Genomic DNA, 15879 nt, shown 5'->3' on the forward strand with positions numbered 1-15879 from the left:
TTTTCAGGGTCAGGGTCTCTACTGACTGGTTGGTGCCAGGGCGGGGCCCTTATCCAATGCAGCTGGTCCTGAGGTCAGCCATGGTGTCTCTTGCCTAGTTTTGCTGCTTTTCTGGGCCTGGAGCTGAAATACAACTGAGGCTTACGTGTTATCTCTAGGGAGGAAGGTCAGGGGGTCCAAACCGGTGCTATGCTAGGGGAGGAAAGCTCTTCCTGGGGGTGAGTTCCCACCTATAGTTGCCCTCTGCTGGTCACCCTGGGCTTTCCACCCTGGTGACCTCCTGTACCTGGCCCATCGTCCTTGCTCTGCGCATGTCTATCTAACTGCCCACAAGTCCAACACCTGGAGCAGCTGATGTGATGGTGGAAGCAGAGAAAGGAAAGGCCATGTGATGTGGGGCCAGGAGACAAGGCACAAGCACCGCATCCATCAAAAAACAAACTATTAGGCAGATTCTCCCTTGGAGCCCACTGAGACTGCCCGGACTTCTGGCCTCCAGAACTGGAAGATAATGAGTTTGCGTTCTTTGAAGCCACTGGGTTTGTGCTGTTGCAAAGCTTCATGCCACTTGTATTAGTCAGCATTCTCCAGAGAAACAGAACCAATAGTTTAGATAGGTAGGTAGGTAGGTAGGTAGGTAGGTAGATAGATATTAAAAGGAATTTTCTCACTTGATTACGGAGACTGAGAAGTCCCAAGATCTCCAGTCAGCAAGTGGGAGACCCAGGAGAGCCGATTCTGAAGGCAGGAGAAGCCACGGCAGAAGTTGCTTCTTACTCAACCTTTTTGTTCTAGTCAAGTCTTCAACTGACTGGATGAGGCCCACCCACACTGGGGTGGGGAACCTGCTTTATTCAGTCCATGGAGTCAGGTGCTAATCTCATCCAGTAATACCCCCATAGACACACCCAGAATAAAGTTTGACCAAATGTCTTGGCAAGCATGGCCCAGTCCAGTGGACACATAAAATTAACCCTCACACGGCTCCATGCCTCTGTGCCCGTGCATATGCTCTTGCTCCAGGAACACCCTCCAACCCCGTCTTGTTCTGCAAACTGCCCCTTCAGGAGTCAGCTCAAAGCGTTCCCCTAGGGCAGTGGTCAGCAAACCGCGGCTTGCGAGCCACATGTGGCTCTTTGGCCCCTTGAGTGTGGCTCTTCCACAAAATACCGACTTCTGCGCGTGGGCCATGAAGTTTCAATCGCACTGTACGTGCGTGCCTGCACGTGGTATTTTGTGGAAGAGCCACACTCAAGGGGCCAAAGAGCCGCATGTGGCTCGCGAGCCGCAGTTTGCCGACCACTGCCCTAGGGAAAGGCTTTCTGGCTGTCCAGTCCTTGACCCCTTTCTGCCTGGCCCAGGTCCCTCTGAACACCTGTGCTGCTGCACTGGTTACAATGGTGTGGGCACATCTCCGCCTCCTCCATCAGACTGCACTCAGGTGGTTGCTTTTGGTCTAATCTTGGTCTCCTGCATCTAGCCCAGAATCTCACGCATAAGAGCTCTTAGAGAATGTTTTTGAATGAATGAATGAATGAATGAATGAATGAGTGAGTGAATGAGTAGCAGGAGCAGTCTTGGGGACCTGAGAGGATTAGAGAACTCAAATGACCACAGAGGTCGTTCTGATGAAAGCAGCTCAAGGCAGAGGCCCAGTCAAGGACATGAGAAGGAGGCTCAAGACAGCAACTGAAGCTCAGATTTGGAGCTCAGTGGTCAATTACCAGATCTCTGTCACCAGTCCAGGTCTTTCTGATTTTCAAGACAGGCTGCAGTGTGAGCCAGAGCTAGAGCCCGGTGGTGGCCAGGGCGGGGTTTAGCTGAGGGGCAGCACACCCTGTGATACAGTGCCTGAGAACATGGGCGGGAACCAGACAGACCTTGATTTGAATCCCAGCTCTAAAGGCCTGGGGCACATTTCCTTCCCTTCCGAACCTCAGCTTCCTAGTCTGTAAAATGCTGATAATAAACACACCTTTCGTCCCACGGCTGGGTGAGGATTAAACGTGGTCGGGAGAACAGTGCGGAGATCAGTGCCCGGCAGATGGTAATTGCCAAATAAAGGTAGTGCTTCGACCAGTATTTCTTTTTATTTGACAACATTTGACTAACACAGCAGTTGTCAACCCAAATCTGGCCCTCTGCTTGTTTCTGTAAATAAAGCTTTATTGGAGCTCAGTCACACCCATTGATTTACATGTTGCCTATGGCTGATTTTGCGCTACCACAGCAGAGTTGAGTCGTTATGACAGAAACCATCTGGCCCGTAAAGCCCAACATATCTTATACCTGGTCGTTTATAGAAGTTTGCCAATTACTGACCTAATAAATGTAACACAGGTTGTGAAGCATCTCTGTGCCAGGCCTTGTGCTGTAATCTTTATCACCATTGGAGCTTTCCTCCTGGTTTCCCTCTCCTCTCATATTTTAGAAACTTCCAGCATTTGCCACCTCTTCGTAGCCTATTTGAGATTAGGTTCAAGCTCATACCTTCAGGAGGTTTGAATGAAGGAAAGGAAACCTCCTCGTGCTGGGCACCTACTATGTGCCGGGCTCTGCGCTAACTTACCTTTTCGCTGCATCCTCACCGCTGCCCTGTGAGAGCAGGTTCCTCACCTTTCCCCCACAGCAGAGCCGTGAGGGTCTGTGTGGGTGCAGGGAGGAGACCCCAGTCTTGAGAAACAGCCAGGATCCTGACTTTTCTACTTCCTAGCTGTGTGACCTTGGCAAGTGACTAACCTGAGTTTTAGTGTCTTTATTGTAAAATGGGGGTGACACTGTTGTCAAAGATTTGTTTATGAAGTGCCTGGCGCACAGTGAGCCTCACTAAATATAATACAAGTATTATTGTCATTATTACTAGTGTCACCCAAACAGGGCTATGACCTATTAGGAAGGTCTACTCTGAGATAGTGGAGGGACGGTAAAATGTTCTCAGTGGCTTGATAATTTTCCTTTGGGATCTGACTGTGCTCCGGAGAAGTTTCTGGACCCTCTGGAAAGAGGCAGGGGCTTCAGGGAGGGGCCACAATGAGCAGAACCGCTGTGGCCTCCGGAGAGGCGTTCCGATTCCCAGGCCGAGTGTGAGGCTGTGTTCGCCAACACCTCGTCCTGCCTCGGAGGAAGCAGGCAGGGTGTTCATTTTGTGAACCTGCAGAAGATGGGAAAGAGAAAGGTGCGATTTCTCCTTCTCTCCCTACTGTGTGGGGGCCCACAGCGCCTGGGGCTGCTCTCCTCAGGGCTTGCGGATGGGGACTTTGCAGAAAGCCCCTTGGTGTTCCTGAACGCTGAGCATCTATTAAGCCAGGCGAACCAATTATGCTCACAGCGGCTCCTCGTTACTGTTTCTTCTGTTTCATCCTCCCTGGAGAGGGTGCACGCGTGGCTCTTGGACGTGTCCATATGCTTCCAGGAGAAAGCAGGAGGCGTGTGGTGCAGTTGGTTACCAGACATCTCGTTAGTGCCAGCTGTGCGCCAGGCAGCCTGCCCAGGGCTGGGGAGGCACGTTATGTGTCTGCACATAAGCAGATGCTTGGTACCCACCATGCTGAGCCCTGGGAAAGTCTCAGGAAGAGGCAGTGGCCAGAGGAGAAGGGAGGAGAGATCAGGGAAGGCTTCTCTGAGGAGGTGACATTTCAGCTAAGTCTCAAAGGATGACACAGAGGAAAGGAACAGTGAGCCGCAGGGCAACGGCTCCGTCCTAGAGAGAAGCCTGCATGTCCCGGGAGCTCCGGGAAGGGGCTGGAGAGGTAGGACCAGCGAGATGGCACGAATCTCTGTGGGTGTCTTACAAGGCAGGACAAGGTTAGCGGCCCATGGGGAGCGACAGAAACATTCTGAGCAGGGAGACCTTTCATTCTCCAGAAGGGCTCTCTGGTGGCCAGCATGGCACCTGGACTCAGGGAAGCCACGCAGGAGGCTGAGAGAGGGCTGGCGTCTCTTTTGAATCCCCCTCAATCAGACCCTGACACAAAGGTTTGGGTGCAAGTATTTTGTTTGGGGGGAGTCTGCAGGAAGCCCGGTGAAGGAAGAAGGGAGGTGAGATGGGAAGGGAAGAAAGCCAGTAGGGGGTGGATTGATGAGTTGTGATCACCGTGGCAACTGGGATGCAGTCCTGCTGCAGACCCTCCAAGAGGCATATGGGACACAACTCAGAATTGTCCCATTGAGGGGAGTGGAAGCAGAGGTTGAGGGTCGCTCCTGGGGCCTTAATTGCTCATCATTCCCGGCAGTGAGAGGCAGGAAGCCATCAACAGGTGCAGTAACCCTCTGCAGCGAATGGGGGGTCCTCCAAGGTCAAAGGGCAGGACATAAACAGCATCAGCTATCGCTGATTAGGACAAAAAGTCAATGGCTGCTGAGCGTGTTGGGCAGAGCAGGGTGGGTTCTAATTGGGAAAGGGGTTCTATGAGCTAATAAGTGTTCTAGATCAGTGGTTCTCAACTTGTGGGTCACGACCCCTTTGGGGGCCAAACGACCCTTTCACAGAGGTCGCATAAGACCATCCTGCATATCAGATACTTACATTACGATTCATAACAGTAGCAACATTACAGTTATGAAGTAGCAACAAAAATAATTTTATGGTTGGGTCACAACATGAGGAACTGTATTTAAAGGGCCAGAAGGTTGAGAACCACTGTTCTAGAATGTGTGAAGGGATGGCCATTGTCTGACCACTTCTGTGTATCCATCCTGTGAGCTCACTTTTTTGACTTTTAAAGCCTGACATTGGCTTTAAATGAAACACTTTGTTAGGTGAGATATCAGAATTTAAAGGCATCACCAGGCGTCGCCCCTACCATGTAGCAGCCACAGACTCAAGGTGGTGGTGAGTCGGGGCTGGGGGTGTAGAAAGGAAGGGGGTTGGAGAGAGCCTGAGGAATGCCAGTGCGTAAGGGTGGACTGAAGGAGACCAAGAAGGACTGGCTAGAGAGGTAGCCAACAGCCAAGAGCTGGCCCTGGACAGAGGGAAGAGGGCTGTGAGGGGAGGCAGCAAGCCCAGGATTGCAGGACCAGGGAGTGTCTCGGGGAAGACGGCGTCGCTAAGAGAGGAAGTTCGGTGGCCTGGAGAAACCCAGCTTCCCCGTCGGTAGCCCTGTGGTCATGGCCAGTGCTGAACTCTCTGAGCCGTGATTCCTCGGCTGGGGGTGATTGTATTACCTCCTAGGGTAGCTGGGGCGATCAGTGTTATAACAGAGACAGTTAGCCCTGTTTCTGGCACACATTAAGTACTTTATACAAACTGCTCCCCCGGGAGGATGGTGGAGAGGAGGATGAAGATGATTCTAGTGATACAGACAGTATTGAAGACCTGCGCCAGGTGAGTCACTGATGGGAGGGGAGGTCCGGGGGCAGTGAGGATGCTGGTTCTGCATGGAAGAAAGTTGGGACAGAAGTTGTTAGGCCTGGAAGTAAGGGGGATTTCCACTTGAAGCCGGGAGAGGGGTGAGCATGATTGGGTGCTGATGGGATGCAGTCCCCAAAGCGGGGGAACCGGTGGGCCTGATGGAGGGTGCCAGGTGAGGCCCCTCGAGCAGACCCCAAGCTGAGGGTTCTTGTGGACTTTGTTTATTGAGGGAGCGCTCTCAGGAGAAGGGGGCTGCAGGGATCAGGCTCTACAGAGGAAGGAGCCCAGCAAGGACTGGCCTTGGGCGCGGGGCGCTCTGGGGCTCGCCTGCACCGCAGGGAAGGAGTTTTGTGCCCCTGTGTCAGTCCAGCAGGGGTTGAGGTCTGCTGCGGGGTGGGCCGTGGGGTGTGGGGTGTCATAGCCTCTGGAGGAAGGCAGCTCCCGTTTGGCAGTGACACTTGTGTGGAGAAGGGGACAGGGGCCACATGGGCGCAGCGGCATGGTGAGAGGATCTGGGTCAGGCCCTCGAGCGCCTACGCCGGTGATATCCTCCGACCTCACATCAGAGGCATGTTTTCTACTTTGGGGAGATTAGGATAAAAATCTTCAATGCCCTAGAAAATCTAGTATGTGTAATGGCTGTACCCACGTCTTGTTGGATTGTATCTATTAATAACCAGCCATATATTGTCTTTATGTAGGGGTCTGTCTCCCTAATTAGCTGTGAGGCCCTGCAGAGCAGTTGTGTGTGGGGGGAGGGGGGCGGGGGGCGGGCTCTCTCATTCCCAGAACTCTCCTGTCTGCTTATGTCCGTCACAGAGCAGACATTCATGAAAGGCCTGACGCCCATTTATTGAGAATATTTTTGTAACCAGGAGTGAAGTGGCCCAGAGTCCCACCCACCCTCCATGGTGACCCTGGACTCACTGAGCTAAATTTGACATCATTCCCAGATCACACCCAGTTCTGCTCTTCTCTCTTTAATTTTATTTAACAGGACCAACAAGCATTTGATTTTTCTGTGTGCAAGGTGCTGATCTAGTTATTAGAAATAGAAATAGAGACATGTACAAAAACGATAGTTCTAAAGGAGGCCTTCTGAAGCTCCTACTCCAGTGAATGGGGGAAAACTGCTCATAAGTTACAGACCTCAGTTATGTCGTGCAATGTGAGGAGAAAAATTTGAAATCAGGAAAGATTGTTTTTAGGTAAAATATGTGATTATTGGACTTTAAAATGCAGTGAAAACCGATAATCAAATAACAGGATTTTCTCCCCAAATCCAAGGGAGACATTAAAGAGCTCAAAATTATGACCGCAAAGATAAAAGACCTGATGATTCAAAATGGATTTTTAACAGGAAAATTCTTTTTAAAAGGCCAATGGAAAAGGGGCAATAATCCAAAAAGTAACCATAGAAAATAACACTTATCTGAAAAAAGTGGGAATTATTCAACTCAAAAGAGCTTACCAAGCATCAGACAAAATTAAATAAATGCGGCCTACATACAAAAATAGCCTCATGCAAATTTTTCTTATTTCAAAGGAGCTTTGGGTTAAAAAAATTACTTAGAGAGGCAATTACCTTTGATTGAGAAATGAATTAAAATAGATGAAATATGGGAAATATATGGTATAAAAAAAACGCAGTGGTGTGAGCAATGAAAATAGCAAAATCCAAAGTTAATGTCAAAGTACTGTTGTTATCATCATAGTATGAAACATAATATAACTGTCAGAATAATGATTGAAATAAATTATTTACTGAAAAGCAAAAAAATATTCATCTGGAACCTAAAACACTGATAGAGAGAAAAATTAAAAGCTTAAGTTTTCTTCTTACATGAGGAATTAGAGAAAAATCACTAGATAAAATTTGATCAACAAAGGAAAGATCGGGGAAACTCAAAGAATCAAAAAAACAAACTGTAATATCTATGAACAAATGATTCTATCTTTATAATAAACTAGAGGCTTGGTGGACAAAATTCGTGCATAGGTAGGGTCCTTAGGCCTGGCTGGCGATCAGGGCCAACTGGGGCCTTCCAGCTGCCTGCCGGGGCCTTCCTTCATTCCACGCTGCCCCCTGGTGGTCAGCACACTGCACATCATAGCGAGCGAATGAACTCCTGGTCTCCGGGTCGAACTCCCAAGGGGACACTTTGCATATTAGCCTTTTATATATATGACTAGAGTCCTGGTGCATGAATTCATGTTGCAAGAGGGCACAGGCCAGGCTGAGGGACCCAACTAATGCACGATTGGGGCCGGGCAGGGACTGACCGGCCGGGAAGGGATGCGGAAGGTTGGCCAGTTGGGGAGGGACCGAGGGAGGGCTCCAGGGCGTATTCAACCCATCTTGCTCAGTCCCAATCGGCCAGACGCCAGGAGCAAACTAACCTACCAGTCAGAGGGCCTGCCCCCTGGTGGTCAGTGCACGTCATAGCAAGTGGTTGAGTGGCCTTAGATATCATTAGCATATTACACTTTGATTGGTTAAACAGTTGACAGTCACCGGACAACTGAAAACTTAGCATATTAGCTTTTATTATATAGGATATGAATGGATTAAATTTTCTGATTTTTAAACGATATTTTTATACATTGGAAACTGTTTTACTTACATATCCTTGTTTATTCTTCTACCATTTTATTCTGTACTTTCAAGGGGAATTTTATTTGGATTATTTGTGTTATTTATGCTTTCTTTGCTAGGAAGGTAAAGGAAACTTGAGGAAAAAAAGATTCAGAGAAGATCGAATCTCATCTAGCTCGTTAAACTCTTAAGAGATTGTGGACTTGATAGGGAATGACTATGTCCTATCCCAAGTCTGATTCAAAGAAGGAAATAGCCAACTAATGTTACATCTCCAATTCTCGCCAATTGTGCCCTGTGCTGCTGCATAAACAACTCTCATTCCCTCACATTCTCAAGAAAAGAGGCAGCTGGGTTGTTTTACCTACGAGGAGCGGAATCCTCCCCTCCCTTCCTTTCTCCATCCTTTAACAAATATTTTTAAAGTACTGACCTACTGCGTTCCAGGCACCACCGAAGACACTAGGGATACAACAGTGAACAAGTCTTCTGCTCATCGAGTTTCCAGAGGGGAAGAGAGATGATAAACAGATAGATGGACAGCATAATTGTAGCTTGAAATTGTGAAGGAAACAAACAATATGATGATGGAACATAAAGGTAGGGGGTTAGGATTTTCAGACAAAGTGGTCAAGGAAGGCTTCTCTGAGGAGGTGACATTCTAATTTAGACCTGAAAGATGAGAAGCCACATGCAAAGAACTGAATTAAAAGTACAACTAAAATGAGAGGGAAGCAACAGTGACAGATCTTTAAACATTAGAGAAAGGAATCAATAAAGGTTAAAATGATATTAAAGAAATAGAAAACAGAGAAGGATTAGAGAGATCAAAAAAATTGTGAGATTTGATTCTTTTGGGGAGAAAATAAAAATCCTACATCATAAAATAGAAAACCCATGAGTCTGCTTAGTAGAGAAAAAGTGAGAGGAAAATGCAGATACTTGAGATGAGAAATTAGAAAGAAAATAACCACAGATGCAGAGAAAATAAAAACAATTGAAAGAATATTCAAATCGGTATGCCTTGCTGAAGTGTGTGTATCTCTAATGTTAAAGCAAAAAGTATACACTATTCTCAACATGTACTTAGTATGAGAAATGCCTACCTGTAAAATCAGTAGTTTCCTTGTATCCCCAAAATAACCAGTTAGAAAATATCATAGGGAATAATTAATACAAATATTACTGAGCTACAGGAAGAAAAATGCAAAACTTATTAAGGGATTTTTTTGTTCTGTGTATTTAACAAACCCTTATACATACAATGGAGGGCTTACTATGTGCTAGGCTCATTTAATCCTTAACAGCCCTAAAAGGTAGGTTTAATTATTACCCAGACATTTCAGATGAAGAACCAAGGCACAGAGAGGTTAAGTCACTTGGCCAAAGTCACCCAGCGTATAAGTGACTGAACCAGGATCCCAAACCAGGTCAGCTTCCAGGGCCTGTCCTTTGCTATCATGCTGCATAGTGAATAAATGCAGAGACGTACCATGTGCCAGGAGGGAAGACTCAGTCTCATAAAATGATTCATTCTCAGCTGGACCAAGCGCTCCAGCGAGGGCTGAAATGCTGATCATTTGTCCAGGCTGAATGTCAACAGAATGGCAAACTGTCAAGATGCCAGGCCCCCCATGGGTGCACCAAATCATGCAGGGCACTCACCTATGAGGGATCCACCGGGAAACCACCCTCCACTTCTCCCCTACATGCCCCTCCCCTGGGCCCCCGCAATTCAGATATGAAGATGGGGCAGGATGGGTCCTTTCTAATTCAAAATGCCCTGTCCTCCTCTCTCAGATCCAGGAGATGGTCCACTCAGAGGTTGCTGCCTATGACTCGGGCCGGCCAGGGCCCCTGCTCGGTCGCCCAGCGATGCTGGCCAGCCACATGAGTGCCCTCAGCCAGTCCCAGCTCATTTCTCAGATGGGCATCCGCAGTGGCATCGCCCACAGCTCCCCGTCGCCCCCAGGGAGCAAGTCAGCGACTCCCTCTCCCTCCAGCTCAACTCAGGAGGAGGAATCGGAAGCGCATTTCAAGGTAGGTAGGGTGGCCATGCAAAGCCTTGGGATGCCCTCCTGTCAGCAGGTAGACGGGCCCTGCATGGAAACAGGCATCACCTACCAATAGAAAAGATGCAAGAGTCTAAACAGACCCTTTGCTGGAAAACAAGGAGGTAGAGGATTTTGGGAGAAAATTAAGTCTTATTCCTGAATGGCCAGTGGGCCGTTTCAGTGGCAAATTCTGGCAAAAATGTGTGGTCCAGCAGAGAGCGCCTCTGGGCAGCACTGACCTTTGGATGGGGCTCTAAAAATGACCCCTCCATTGGGGACATGACCCCTGCACACATGAGGATGCGAGCTCACCAGCTGCCCAGGCTCTGGCCCTGGCCAGGCTTTGACACTGACCAAGTCTCCTTCCCTGTTGGGGAGCATCCGGTTTAACTGGGGCAGGAAACAGGCCCAGAAGGGCCAGCGATGGACGTGCTTGCCGGGAGTCTCCCAACGAGCTGGTGGCAGAATCAAGACTTGATCCCACACGTCCTGCCCCTTTCTTCTGTCCACATGGTTGCCCCGCAGAGGCCTGGGCAGGAGCCATGGCGCCCATGCCATCTGGCAGACACCCTGACCTCCTGGCTGGGGTGGGCGCCTCTGGATCCTGGTCCAGCTCCATCACCACGATAACTTGGTCTCTACCACAGGCCAGGCAGGGGTGGTTTTCCTTTTCTTTTTTATTGGGAAAACATTTCTAAAACAGTTCCCGTGGGCCAGCGTTCTAAGCGCATAAGTATTGATGCATGTGATCCTCCTCACAACTCCCTATGGCAGGTGCCATGATTATCTCCCATTGGCAGATGGGGAGACTGAGGCATGGAGAGGTTAAGTCACTTTATGTTGATTTATTCTTCATTACTGATTGGGATATTTTATCCTCGGTAAAGGTTAACTCAAGGAAAAGGTGATGGGGTGTACATGAGTTCTGTCTGATTATAAGGCGGATTGATTTCTCCCTGTAGAGATGCAAGTGACTTCTGTCCAGCAGAGAAGATGAAACGAAGTCCTGAAAGTGATCCTTTTATTACTCTACCTATAGGGCACTAGCCAGTTTCTCTCTCTCTGAATCAACTTGACCATCATGCTGATTGTCATTAATGAGTTAAACAAAAAAAGTCCAGGGCTCCTGTCCAGAATGTGTGTCTGTCTGTCCGTCTGTCTGTCTTGTCTGCCTGTCCATTGCCTCCCCAACCCGGGGAGTGATTGGCCCCGCAGTGTGGCCCAAGCTTCCGTGTTCAAACCTGGGATGGTCAGTACCTGTGTGCGAACAGGGCCTGCCGCCCGTGAGTGGGCCTGGTGAGCCTACGGCTGGGGCGGGGCCCCTTTGGCAGGAGTCCCTGGGCATCTCAAGTTTCCTGACTCCTCTCACCCTGGCAGATGTCGGGAGAGAAGAGACCCTCAGCTGACCCGGGAAAAAAGGCCAAGAACCCAAAGAAGAAGAAGAAAAAGGACCCCAATGAGCCACAGAAGCCAGTGTCCGCCTATGCGCTCTTCTTCAGAGACACTCAGGCCGCCATAAAGGGACAGAACCCCAGCGCCACCTTCGGGGACGTGTCCAAAATCGTGGCCTCCATGTGGGACAGCTTGGGAGAGGAGCAGAAACAGGTGAGTCTCCATCTCTTTCCGGGCCGTAGCCTTGAGGCTTTGGGGTCCCAGAGCCAAGGACAGACTTGAGAAGCCTAGAACTAGGGGCTTTTGCTGGGCTTGGTTTGCCCATCTGTGAGATGGGAAGCTAGGTCCCTTCCAACTCTGCTGTTTCCCAGCTGTGTTCACTGGCGACTTAACTGTCCTGGGCCTCTGCCTCCTTATCTGTTAGGTAAGCGAGAACATGTCAGTCCATCTTGTCCTCCAGCTCTCAGAGTCTGGGGTCAGACCAGAGCTTTCCTATACCCCTGACCATGTGCCTGGGGCCCTCTCAGGGGCTTCCAGAGGAAACTGGGAGTAGACAGGGCTCACAGGCGAAGGCCCCCAGCAGTGTGACCTCAGGCTGAACACCTAACCTCTCCCCTGGCTGCTCATGTCTTGGATCTTTCAGGCCTACAAGAGGAAGACCGAAGCCGCGAAAAAGGAATATCTGAAGGCTCTGGCAGCCTACCGGGCTAGCCTGGTCTCCAAGGTAACCCCTGGGATCCTAGGCACAGCCTGTAAAGTGCGGGACCACTGAGGGGTGGAGCAGGCACTGGGGCCCACGGGAAAGGGTGGACACCGAGGTCACTTCTCCAGTGCACCTACTATGTGCCGGGCTCATGCTGGCCACTTGACGCGTATCTCGTTTCATTTAATTCTTCCAACAAGAATCCAAGACTCAGAGAGGTGAAGCATCTTGCCTGGAATTATACAGTGTGTTAGGTTGCTGTACTAAGAGTCAAACCCAGATTGGCCACTCTTCAAATTCGGCCTTCACCCCTGACCACACTGCCGGCCTCCTCGGTCAACACCAGCACTGCAGGCAGGAGGCTCAGGATGGCGGTGGACATGTGGCCCAAGTGGGGCAGGGCTGTTGTCTGGAAGCTATTACAGAGGACGTGGCAACTGGGCTACGCCATAGAGGGCCAAGGAGAGAGGGTGCTCCAAGTCAAGGGAACAGCACATGCGAACGCACAGAGGCTGGGCAGGAGCAAAAATAGAGGATGGCCCCATTGGGTGGTGCTGGCCTCACTGGCCAGACTGCGGAGCATGGGTCCCCCATCGGCAGGGGAGCCCCAAGGATTAAAGCAGGGCTGGTTGGATGGTTAGAGCTAAGTGCACTAAGGACCCAGAATTATCTGTTAGTCTACAGATGTCCCCTGAGGGGCCAGAAAGCCAGCCAGGGGTCATGTCAGGGGGTTGAAGAACCTCCTGGTCTCACGGCCCAAGTCTGGTTTCTCCGTCTTCTCCAGAGTGACCGGTGTCTGTCCCCTTCCAGAGCTCCCCGGACCATGGTGAGACCAAGGGCGCCCAGGTGAACCCGCCGGCCAAAATGCTCCCGCCCAAGCAGCCCATGTATGCCATGCCAGGCCTGACCTCCTTCCTGACGCCCTCGGACCTGCAGGCCTTCCGCAGCGGGGCCACCCCCGCCAGCCTAACCTTCCCGCTCAGCCCCCCGCTGCACCAGCAGCTGCCGCTGCCCCCTCACGCCCAGGGCGCCCTCCTCAGCCCACCTGTCAGCATGTCCCCAGCACCCCAGCCTCCTGTCCTGCCCACTCCCATGGCACTCCAGGTGCAGCTGGCGATGAGCCCTTCACCGCCAGGGCCACAGGTAAGCAGGGCTGAGTAGAAACCTGCCCTTCCGGGGTCCCTGTGGAGGCGGGCAGCTCGGGATGTTAGATACTAGCCCCACCGCTCACCAGCGATGTAACCACAGCCTGGGCACCTTACCACTCGGAGCCTCAGTTACCATGTCAGTGAAATGGGTCTGGTGCTCCTTATCTGTCATGGACTCGCGGGGGCAGGGAGTTGACAAGCTGCCAGATAGATTGCTCGGATCCTTAGATGTTCCAGGCCCCCCTCCTCTCATCCTCTGTCTATTGCTGTCTGTCTGGCCTGAGGGGCTGCGGCCACGGCGGTTTCTGCCAGGTCAGCCCTGGCCCTGGCTCTCCCCAAAGCCTTTGAGGCCTGACCCCAGTAATGGTGCCACAGACACTGTTCTAAGACTTTTGTGCGGTCACTCAGCCCAGGAACAGATTGGGAAACTGCCCCCAAAAAGGAAAGGCCCTGAGTGCAAAATCCTTCCCCCACGTGGTGCAGCCAGGACCGGGCTGAATTCTTTAAAGGCGCTCCGCTGGGAAAAGGAAAAGCATGCCATGCCGGGCAGAGCAGAGACGTGTGCGAGCGGAGGGCGTGCCCTGTGAACACCACGGGCACAGGCAGTCCCCGTCACACCCTGGCTGCCTGAGACACGCACCCGTCCTCTCTCCTTCGCTCACCTGCCTCCTCCTCCCTCCTCGCCAGGACTTCCCTCACATCTCCGAGTTCCCCGGCGGTTCCGGATCCCGCTCACCTGGCCCATCCAACCCCAGGAACAGCGGAGACTGGGACAGCAGCTACGCCAGCGGGGAGTGTGGCATCAGCACTTGTAGGTCGGTCCTCGCCCCGTTCACGTGGGTGCTGCCCTAGGCCTGGGATGACGGGACGGGAAAGAGCCGGGAGGGATGTGGTGGACAGGTGGCCCTCTCAGCTGCCGGTGCCCACTGCCCCAGCCCTAGCTGTCTGCCTCCGGATCCTCACCCTGCCATGCCCTCTGGTGAGCAAGCAAACGTGGCATGTGCCCCCCTTTCTGCCGTGCCTGGTGAGAGGGTCTACCTGGGTGGGCTGGCAGCTCAGCAGTGATGCCCTCCCCCACCCTGAGAGGTACAGCTCCTCCCACTCAGCCCTCCCCCAGAGCCAGAGCACTGGGGGGCGGGGTCTTGACTGGGCCCTCACAGCATGTCAGAGCTTCCCCCCCACAGGGAGGCCAGACCCCCGCAGTGCCCTGGTTTATGTTTGCATTTTTATTGAGGCGTCATTGATGTATAACATTGTTAGTTCCAGGTGTACAATGATTCGATATTTACCTGTGTTCTGAAATGGTCACCACAGTAAGTCCAGTGAGCATCGTCACCACACATGGCTATAATTTATTTTTCTTTATGAGAACTGTTAAGATCTACTCTCTTAGCGCCTTTCAAACACGCAGCACAGCATTGTTAGCTGTAGTCCCCGTACCGTGCGTTACATCCCAGCACCTTGGTATAACTGGAAGCTTGTGCCTTTTGACTCCCTCCGCGATTTGGCCACCCACCCCAGCCTCTGCAACCACCGGTCTGCTCTGCGTATCCATGAGCTTGTTTTGTTTTGTTTTTTTGGGGGGGTGTTATTTTTAGATTCCACATATAAGTGAGATCCTATGACACTTGTCTTTCCTCCTCTGACTTCTTTTACTGAGGATAAGGCCTTCAGGGGTCATCTATGTTGTCATGAATGAGTGCCCTATTTTAACATTTTTTAAAAATTTAAATTTTTTTTATTTAAGAAAGAGAGGAAGGGAGAGAGAGAGAGACATTGACTTGTTGTTTCACTTATTTATTAATTTATTGGTTGATTCCGGTATGTGCCCTGACCGGGGATCAACCCCGCAACCGTGGTGTAACTGCACAGCGCTCTAACCAACTGAGCAGCCCGATTAGGGCATGAGGGCCCGGCTTAAAAAACACAGAAAGCACCTGCTCGCCTTTAATTCTGTTTGAAATTTACAAAAGAAACACTGACTTAACCTAGAGTGATGGTGGTGTTAGAAGGACAGACACACTGCCGCCACCTCCCCAGCACTGAGGGGGTGGGGCCTGCTGGGATCGCAGGAGGGCTGCATCCAGGGTCGGGGTGCAGGGCAGGTGAGCAGCTGGCCCAGTGTCCAGGCCCCCCGAGAGCCCATGGCGCCGGGTGGGGTCACGTGAGCTCTGACAGCCCCTCCTCTCTCCCACAGCCTGCTCCCCAGGGATAAATCTCTCTACCTCACCTAACCCCACCTCCCTCTCCTCCCTGAGGCTGCTGGAGGGGCCACAGCAGGAAAGAGGCCTTGGCAGGAAGCAGGGGACCCGAAGAGAGAACAGTGACACGCTAATGCCCCACGGCTGAGTCTCTTCCTCGACCTCTTACCAGACTCTGCAGAGGCCGCCCAACGCCCGCCGCCAGCCCAAAGAACCTGCAGGCACCTCCTGCCCCCTGACCGCTTGCTCCAGGGCTACTGTGGACCCCACTCCTCGTCCTGCACACCGTACCCTATGTCTGGATGTCTGGGCCCAGCCCAGCTCATGTGGGCTGCCCCTGCAGGGGTCGCTTGCCAACAGACACCCACCCAGATGCCCGGGGCAGGGGCCAGCCCGGCCACAGACGCGCACATATGGTGTGACAGCCTGAACAAG

The 15879-nt window shown here is 51.5% G+C and overlaps 1 protein-coding gene across 1 annotated transcript in view; it reads left to right on the forward strand.

Moving 5' to 3' along the window:
* Positions 1-15594, forward strand: part of TOX2 (TOX high mobility group box family member 2) — a 96943-nt gene extending 81349 nt beyond the window's left edge. Inside the window, 6 exon segments of the mRNA XM_006763764.2 lie at positions 9747-9986; positions 11378-11605; positions 12036-12116; positions 12906-13238; positions 13931-14058; positions 15441-15594. Of these exon segments, the coding sequence (XP_006763827.1) occupies positions 9747-9986; positions 11378-11605; positions 12036-12116; positions 12906-13238; positions 13931-14058; positions 15441-15477 (1047 nt within the window). The 3' untranslated portion in view covers positions 15478-15594.
* The last annotated feature ends 285 nt before the right edge of the window (positions 15595-15879 follow it).

This window comes from Myotis davidii, unplaced genomic scaffold (assembly GCF_000327345.1).
Source record: "Myotis davidii unplaced genomic scaffold, ASM32734v1 scaffold199, whole genome shotgun sequence".
Classification (NCBI taxonomy): domain Eukaryota; kingdom Metazoa; phylum Chordata; class Mammalia; order Chiroptera; family Vespertilionidae; genus Myotis; species Myotis davidii.